Here is a 9,695-nt window from a genome sequence, read left to right as displayed (position 1 = left end):
GGGTTAAGGATCGGGCATTGTCACTGCTGCGGCTCTAATTACTGCTATGGCGCAGGTTCAATCCCTGGCCTGGGAACTTCCACATGCCAAGTGTGCTGCCAAAAAAAAAAGGGGGGGGGAGAGGTGTTTACCATATATCTTGTCAAATACCAGTATGAGCTCTACCAAAAGTGATAAAAATGATTATTTTTACAGCATACACACCTCTTGAATTGATTGAAATAGTAATAGCTAACACTTGTTTGAATGCTTACTATGTGTTAACCAGTATTATACTGTTTTATGTATATTAAATTTATTTAATCCTCATACTAACTGCTTAAAGTATGTATTATTATCCCTCTCTTATAGATAAGAAATCTGATGCTCCAAAAAGTTAAATAATTTTCCCAAGTTCACACGGCTGATAACTGAAACCACAGGATCTCAGTTCAGAAAGTCTGGCTCCATCTACTTTACACCACACTATGTTTCAAATATAGAATACAAAAATTATTACCATACTGAAGCAGATAGTTAAAATTGTTTTATGACTCAGAGATGAGACTTGCAACATTTAAACATGTACATATCATAAGGCAATCAATTTGTGCTTCTGTATTTTATTAATTATTGGTGGAATGTAATTTTAACTCAAGGGAGTCTTGGGACCATAAGCCAACTCATAAAACTCTTCTGAGTACTACTCACTCTAAAACTGGGGGGTTTAAACACTGACCTCTAAGACACAAACAGAATTAGTTCTTACAGATACTGAAGTGTTTGAATTACTAATCACAGTCATCAAGACAAAGCCACATTAGGACTGTATAAAAGTATAAATCTTATGATCCTCAACTTATTATTTAGGGATTTGCAGATTGAATATCTTTCATAAAATTACTATTCAACCTCAGGCATCAGATATCTTTTTTATACGCTCCAGTAACTTTTTAAATGATACGCTCCAGCAACTTTTTTCCAAATCAATATGTACTATCAATGGTAGGATTATTTTATAGAAATAACACATACTATAATTTGAGTATTGGAAATGCACACTCTAACAGAAAAGTTTATTTGTAACATATTCACTACTAGAGAAAAATGTCTAAAAGACATTTTCCTCATTCCCTATCTTATGCTTTTCTGTCAGTGAATAACTTTTGCATCTATTAAATTTCTCTTAGTGAAATATCAGAATATCTTCTAATTCTCCAGCTGTTTCATTTACAGGCTTTTTTTCTGTGGCACTCTACTGAAATCAATGGGATGTAGTCTGGATGGCTTTGAAACCTTTCTTGAGGTCTGGGTTTTCAGGCAACATTGGGAAATTTGTTTTATTCTTATTTTGAATTAATGGTTGCTTTTCAATATTTCACTGGGACCAAGACTATTTGCAAGCTGATTTAAAGTCAGAACAAGTAGTAAGAATTTCTGACACGTTTCCTCCCCTTCCTCGAAGTCACATGTTCAAGAAGGAGGAGTCCTGTCGAGAATCTATATTTTAACACACATCAGGAAAAAAACAGAACTCGCAGTGGTGCTGCAGGGAAAAAAAAGGAGAAAGCTGCAGCCCCGGAGAGCAAATGCTTAACCAGGATCTGGTTTCCACAGAGTGGGCTCCACACGGGTCAAAAAGTACAACATCAGGGAAACGCTCTCTGGATCACAGTAATGTTACTCTTTAATATCTCTTGGAAAATAGTGTTCCTAAGTTGGTAAAACAATTTGTGGGACGTAAAAGAAAGAGAATTTGGAACTACAAAGACTAAGGATCCTGCTGACTTTCAGGACGTTTAGAACAAATAAATATTGTAAACCTCTGAAGAGAAATTCTCTTTATCTCCATTATGGAGGAAAGATTAAATTTATTCTCTTGGAGTTCCCGTCGTGGCTCAGTGGTTAACGAATCCGACTAGGAACCATGAGGTTGCGGGTTCGGTCCCTGCCCTTGCTCAGTGGGTTAAGGATCCGGCGTTGCCGTGAACTGTGGTGTAGGTCGCAGATGCGGCTCAGATCCCGCGTTGCTGTGGCTCTGGCGTAGGCCAGTGGCTACAGCTCCGATTCGACCCCTAGCCTGGGAACCTCCATAAGCCATGGGAGCGGCCCAAGAAAATGGCAAAAAGACAAAAAAAAATTTATTCTCTATTGTAAGTAGAGGGCATGATGTTATTACTTTTTTGAGGTATCGCTGGTGTACAATATTACATGTTTCACGTATATGGCATAGTGATTTACATTTTTAAAAGTTATAATCCTAATGTTATTTATTGATTTGTGATTTCAGACATTTTGATTCAGCATTTTTTTCCTTTTTTTTCTTTTTATTTCTCCTTTTTTTTTTTTTTCTTTTTCTTTCTCTAGTGAAATTTCAGAGAAATCATCTGGATTTGTTTTTTTTTTTTTGGCTGCACCTGAGGTATATGGAAGTTCCCAGGCTAGGGGTCAAATCAGAATTGCAGTCTACATCACAACCACAGCAATGCGAGATCCAAGCCACATCTGTGACCCATGCCACAGCCTGCAGCAATGCCAGATTCTTCCTTAACCCACTGAGCAAGACCAGGGATCAAACCCACATCCTCATGGATATCAGTCAGATTTTTAACAAGCTGAGCCACAACGGGAACTCCTTGATTCAGCATTTTTAAAAAGAGAGAAATGTAGATTAAATTGAAAATGAAGGCTTGAAATGTAATATTTTATTCATGAAGACTGAAGAGCTAGAAAGAATTCACATTTTTGATCCATTTCTAAATCTCACAATGAGCATGAAAAATTACGGGGAGATTTCCTATGGGAGATTTTTAATAGATGGGTATTTTCTCTTCCCAAATTAATCTTTCGAGGCTACAATAATAATTGAAATAGTTAAGAAATTAATTGTATGGTATTGTCTTTAATTTTAAAAGAATTTTCATTTTTGCATTCATATAATTTTAACTGAAGTTCTGTCTTCTTCAGAGGTTACATAAAACATATGCCTATCAAAATAAGTAATCATTAATTATTAATTCACCCCCCTGCTCAGACAATATATAATTCTAATGGTGTATAAAAGCTTGTAATACATTTCAGAAAGTTAATTTTTTCTTACTATCCAACTTGGTCAATGGCAGAACCTAGACTCAAATAATTCTTGGGAAGCTAGTTCTGAGGAAATCACCAAACGGCTCTCTCAAAACAACTGTCTCAGCCATACCACTTAGTCTTATAAATGTATCCACTTATGAATCATGGCCATAGTTTGAAGCAATTTCTTCATAATATTCAGGAAATAGATTGAAATAGTATAACAAACAGTAAGCACAACTTTGGTACTATACAGAGAGAAAGTGTCACCAGTTTGATATTTAAATTTAATTTTCATTCATATATTTTTCTCTAAGTTTTCTATCTTTTTATTCAACTTTATTTGTAGAGCTGTTTCAGGTTTACAACAAAATTGAGAGAAAGGTACAGATATTTCCCATTTATGCCCTCCCTATACACATGTAGAGTCTTCCTCATTATCAACAACACTCACCAGAATGGTACTTTTTTGGATTAGCATAGTGATGGAGGCCATATTTTTAAGTGAGAGGATGGTTAACAAATATGTTTGAATTCAAATGTACCAGTTTGGGTGATAAACTAGGTACTGAGTTGAGAAAGATAAACGTACCAAGGAATCATGCCAGATCTACTACATAATATATCAGAAAGTCAAAGGTGTAAATCAAATTGGTAAATAACTAATGGAAAAGAGGACTAATCCTTCATTCCAACAAAAGCCAAATAATTAGATGTAATAAGTGAATTCACTAACTCAGTTAAAGAATAATATTCCCACATCAAGTAGCTGAGTTTTATGGATAATCACACAATCACACTATTTTAGAAAAAGTTCTAGTCCAAACTTCCAGACTGACATATGAGAAAATTCAGACCCTAAGTTTAAGAGCTAGGTCTGAATTTAAGAGGTAAGGTCATCTAGATAAAAATATAATATTAAATTTATTACTTTAAAAGAACCTACAAATACCAGACTTACTTGGCCATAATTTTTACTTGTACCATTAATTTTTTCAATTATTTGTATAAATTCTCTACCTTGTTTACTTCTGTATCTCATCAAATTTTTACTCTATGTTGACACATTCCTTCTCCTTCTTCTCCTCCTCCTCCTCTTCCTCCACCTACTCTTCCTCCTACCCTCTCCTCCCTCTCCTTCTCCAACCCCAAAATCAGTTTAGGATTTGGGCACTGAAGGATTATGGGCCAAAGAAACTCTACTTCTCTGCATGATTTCATTCTGCTGGGCTTCTCTGACCATCCCAAACTGGAGATGGCCCTGTCAGGAGTTGTCGCCACCTTCTACTTGATCACACTGGTCGGTAACACAGCCATCATTCTTGCGTCTCTCCTGGACTCCCACCTCCACACACCAATGTACTTCTTCCTCCGGAATTTATCTTTCCTAGACCTATGTTTCACAACCAGCATCGTCCCTCAGATGCTGGTTAACTTGTGGGGGCCTCATAAGACCATCAGCTATGGGGGCTGTGTCATTCAGCTCTATGTTTATATGTGGTTGGGCTCCATCGAGTGCCTTCTCCTAGCTGTTATGTCCTACGATCGTTTCACAGCTATTTGTAAGCCCCTCCATTATTTGGTAATCATGAACCCACATTTATGTCTCAAGATGATTATCATGGTCTGGAGCATTAGTTTGGCCAATTCTGTTGTACTGTGTACACTCACTCTGAATCTGCCTAGATGTGGAAACAACCTTCTGGATCATTTCTTGTGTGAGTTGCCAGCTATGCTCAAGATAGCTTGTATAGACACCACAGCAGTTGAATTGTCTGTTTTTGCTTTAGGCATCGCCATTGTCCTTACACCACTCATCCTTATTCTTATATCCTATGGCTACATTGCCAAAGCTGTGCTGAGAATGAAGTCAAGGGCAGGCCAGCGGAAAGCAATCAATACCTGTGGATCTCATCTCACCGTGGTGTCTATCTTCTACGGAGCTATTATCTACCTATACCTGCAACCAGGTAACAGTGCCTCCAAAGATCAGGATAAGTTTCTCACCCTCTTTTACACCATCATCACACCAAGTCTCAACCCTCTCATTTACACTTTAAGGAATAAAGACATGAAGGAGGCACTGAAGAAGCTGATGAGAGTTGATCACAAATCTACTAAATCAAAAAGGACCTGGAAGTCATAGAAAAAATTAATGTGATGGAGGCAATAATAAGGTTATCTAACTTTCATTTTTACTGAGGCAAGTAATCCCTAGATCACAGAGATCGATTTATGTAATAATTCTTATATGCAAACACTTTGTGGATGCAAACAATATAACCACCCTACCTTTTCTGGCGTCTAATCATGACATCAATATCATTATCTTGAGTAATGGCTCTAAGTTACTTAAGCCTATCTACCTCTTTATCATGATACACAGGAGTGAGAAGGCACAAATTAAAGGATTTTAAAGGTGACAAAAAAGGCTTACTCATTTCTCATTCATTCATGAAAGATTTATTTCATCATTGTCTCAATCCCAATGGAAAGAAAATATGACAAGTTGGAGGTGAGTTAGGCTTTTGACAGAAATCTACATGGAATTTACATAAATTTTGAGGGATTGTACTAATATGTGTATGTAGTGGAATTTCATAAAATAAATATTTTCATTGTCCTATATCATGGTATAATGTTTATATTTTTATGGGAAAATGTGATGATGAATAAAACTTTGGTATTTTTCTATGATCTAAAACCTATCTCTAAAAGACGGCTTTGTTTAATAATTGTAATCCTTATTAATAATTATAATCTGGATGGATTTGGAACTTTGGATACATTGTTGGACTTTAAAAGTAAAAGAAAAGGTAATATTTTCTCCTCTATCACATTACAATTCTTGAAATGTAAAGAAAGGAGGAGTCTTTGGATAATTTTCACTTCCCCAGTCTGAACGACAATAATGACTCACATAAAACATGTTTAATTTGATAAAGAATAGTGTCGACGTTCTTATGGTCCACATAATACCTTTTTAGAGTTGCCTTCAGAAACAGCTCACCATCCCACAAAAAAAGGTTCACAGAGAGTACATAAGTTCTGTGCCAAGTCTGCTCTTAGCTTAGTACCATCTATAATTAATAGGGCTAGAAAATACATTAAGACTTTGCTATCTTCAATTATCCAAGCACACAAAATACACAATAGTAATGGACTCAGGAGAAAATTACAGGTTATGCTCATCATTGTTTGTTTTCTTGCTTACACTTACTTTTATTCTCTTTTCCAGTCTTTGGCATTTGGGTTGCACATTGAACCAAAATTTCAAATACTTAACCTCCCTTTTATTTCTCACAATTAATGGGTATATACTTGGAATTTACATTAAATTACAATAAATCCTTTCAAGACACTGAACTTCTATAAGCTAATCAGGACTTCCATAATTTAGTCAGCCTGATATCACACTTGTGGAATAATATGTCGCTTGAAAAATGTAAGCGTAATAGTAAGAGTAATAGTAATTAAATCTAATTTTCTCCTTGAGGAAAGGTTACTTTCCTAACTGAGTCTCACATCAACATCCATGAGAGTTTACCACAGATGCTCTAGCTCATCTAACTTAAATGCTCTACTAGCACAGTGTCAATATTCTTGCAGAAGTAGAAAAGATTAATGAGGGGGAAAAATTGTATGATACAAACACATTAGACTAGGACTCAGAAGACCAGTCATTGACCCTCAATTTCTCTCCACTTGAGAAAAAAATTGCTTAATTTGTTCCAAGCCTCTGTGTGTTTAATTTAAAATGGATATTAAAGTGATCTCCCTATTTTCCTGCCACTTCTTTCAATGGTTGCCTAAACTTAGCTTCACAATCTTTGTCTCTACACAGAACAAACAGTAGTGGATATCTCGTGTGTGTGTAGGCAGTGGAGAGACTTTCCAAATTGGGACAGTGCTGGGGGCCAGGCAGAGCACTGTCACTTGGAGCCAGCAGACTTTTCAAGGCAAGCAAATGATGAATCTGATTGACAGAATTAATTGCGTGCTTCCTGATCTCTGTATCATAAGTTTAAATGTGAAACTATATATGCAAGCAAAAGTAACACCATTTTATCTATTTGAAAAAACAACATTGCATAATATAATTAGAATCTACCCCGCAACGACTTAACCATACGTGCTAAATTATTCTGCACAGGCAAAAAGTACAAAGGCTCTCAGAAAAGTAATGGATAAGTCTGATTAGGAGGAAACGGAAATAGGTTTATGAAGTAGATGGCACTTGAGATGAACTCTAAAGGTTCTATAAGATCTGAAAACAGCAGAAAACATCAAGGTGAATAGGGTGTGGTAAAGTCATGGAGGCTAAAAACCAGCACAGATGTCTCTTAGAACAAAGAATATAAGTAAAAAGCCTCAGAGATTAAAAATGTGTTGATAAACAGAAACCAGATTGAGCAATCAATAAGAATACATGAATGAAATGCCCACTGTGTGAAAGGTATTATGAGAAATCACCTTGTGTGTTTAAATGTTATATGGTCAACATTTGGGAACCACTGCTTTTGCTTTAGCAAAGAAATATGACAGATAAAGAAAATGCGGTATATATATATATATATATATATATATATACATACATATATATATATATCCATAGTTATTATATGATTAATATGATGTAAACACCTGAAAAATCTATGCAATTATGTAAATAATAATATATTAATATATTATTTAGCCATAAAAAGGAAGGAGATGCTGCCATTTGCAAAAAAAAAAAAAAAAAAAAAAAGATGGAACTTGAAAGCTTTAAGCTAAGTGAAATAAATCAAAGACTAATAGTATATGACTTCACATACACGTCACATCTAAAAAAAGACTCAACATATTGATACAGAAAACAGATCGGTACTTGCCAGAGAGCAGGGCCCCACCCTGCTCCACAAATGGGAATTGGTAAAATAGGCAAAGGTGGTCAAAAGGTGCAGATATCCAGTTATAAGATAAATGAGTCCCGGGGATGTAACATACAGCGTGGTGACTGTACTTAGCAATGCTATGTGGTTTATTTGAGAGTTGCTAAGAGGAAAACTTAAAAGTTCCCACCACAAGAAAAAAAAAAAATTGTAACTGTGTGTGGTGATGAAAGTTAACTCATTATAGTAACTATAACATTGTACACCTAAAACCAATACAATTTTATATGTCCCACTGATGTCTCAATAAAAGTTGAAATAAATTTAAGACAAATATCATAAAGAAAAGAACATATGTATTATTTAATATTCCTTCCACTAACGACATTCACTAATCAAGTAGCTCTGCCTGAAAATGATTCCCAAAAAAAAGAAAATCGTGGGAGAGAGGACAAGATGGCGGAGGAGTAGGGGGACACGCTCACCCTCTCCCACAAACACAACAAAAAAAGCACATCTACAGAAGAAATGACTCGCACAGAACAGCAACCAATCGCTGGCAGAGGAACCTAAACTCCAATAATGGCAAGAAGTTCGTGACATTATTGGGCAGAACGGGAGAAAAGAGGAGAGTGAGAGAAGGTGAATCCGAGCAGGACGGGTGCTCCCGAAAGGGAACTGCGGAGGAGAAAGAGATCCTGCACCCTGGAAAGTCTCCTACCGGGCGAAAGATCAAATGAACCGGAGGAATCCCCAGATGCAGAGAAGAGTGTAGCAGTAAGTTGGAGTACGGAAAAACGGATCAAGAACCCAACGGACCATCTGAACTACGGGCACAGTCACCAAAAATTGAGACACCTGGGTGGGGGCTGGGCACCGAGACCTCGCCTCCAAAGGTTAGTCCCCAAGAAAGGGCCGGGGGACGCCTGGGTGAGGGCTGGGCACCGAGACCTCGGCTCCAGAGATAAGTCCCCGGGCTAGGGGGGCGGGGAAGAGCGGAAACTGCTTGGGAGGTCTCTAAACCATTTGACGGGGCAGAGACTGCCTGGGAGACTAGAAAACAAAGCTGTCGCAGAGGAAGGGAGCAATACTCTAGGGGCGGGGAAGTGGAAAGCCGCCTCAGAGGGAACCTGGGAGAAGAGCCTGGTCTGCGCCCGTGCTGGGGAGCGGAGAGAAGAAGGGGTGGGTTCCCATAGAATACCCCCCACGCCACAGCAAGCTTACAGGCCCGCTAGCTAGCAGAAAGCTGTGCTTCCCAGTGCATTCCCTCCCCCCACCCCCGCCACCCCCTACGCTCTCGTGGAACCTGGGGCTGCCTGCCACCCAGGAGGGCTGGCCTCAACAATTGCCTGAAGCCTACCACCGCAGGGGCTCTCCCTGCACAGGCCTGCTTGCCCTTTGGAGGGGCTACACTTCCACAGAGCAGCACCAAACACCACCAGCCCCCTAGAAAAGGCCTGCAGCCCAGAAAAGCTAGAACAAGCCTAGCCAGGCCGTGAATAGATCGACCTAATTCTCCGACGGTTTTTCTGAGACGGGCTCCCCCGGGGAGGAGCCTCTTGGGTCTCCAAGGGCCTTGCTACCCGCCCAAGACCCCAGGGGGTGCTAAGACCTAGTGGACCAGCTGCATAGGACTGCCAGCTCCAGGCAGGACCCCCTGCAGCCCAGAAAAGCTGCAACAAGCCTGGCCGAGTCGGGAAAAGATCTCCGACGGTCTTTCTGAGTCGGGCTGCCCTGGGGAGGAGCCTCTTGAGTCTCCAAGGGCCC

At 38.7% G+C, this 9,695-nt stretch overlaps 1 protein-coding gene across 1 annotated transcript; it reads left to right on the top strand.

Moving 5' to 3' along the window:
- Window positions 1-4,237: 4,237 nt before the first annotated feature.
- LOC146401359 (olfactory receptor 2W1-like) lies at window positions 4,238-5,200 on the top strand. The gene has a single exon (XM_084970348.1). It carries the CDS (start codon window positions 4,238-4,240, stop codon window positions 5,198-5,200), a length of 963 nt encoding a protein of 320 aa, XP_084826474.1.
- Window positions 5,201-9,695: the final 4,495 nt, after the last annotated feature.

This window comes from Sus scrofa, chromosome 7, assembly GCF_054392235.1.
Source record: "Sus scrofa isolate SSC_HxYL_T2T_F1_AM1 chromosome 7, Sscrofa_HxYL_maternal_Yorkshire_Landrace_v2.0, whole genome shotgun sequence".
NCBI classification, from domain to species: domain Eukaryota; kingdom Metazoa; phylum Chordata; class Mammalia; order Artiodactyla; family Suidae; genus Sus; species Sus scrofa.
This window is presented reverse-complemented; position numbering and strand designations above follow the sequence as displayed.

Excerpts from the sequence above, each read along its gene's own strand:
- LOC146401359 (XM_084970348.1), top strand. The coding sequence starts at position 4,238 with ATGGGCCAAAGAAACTCTACTTCTCTGCATGATTTCATTCTGCTGGGC.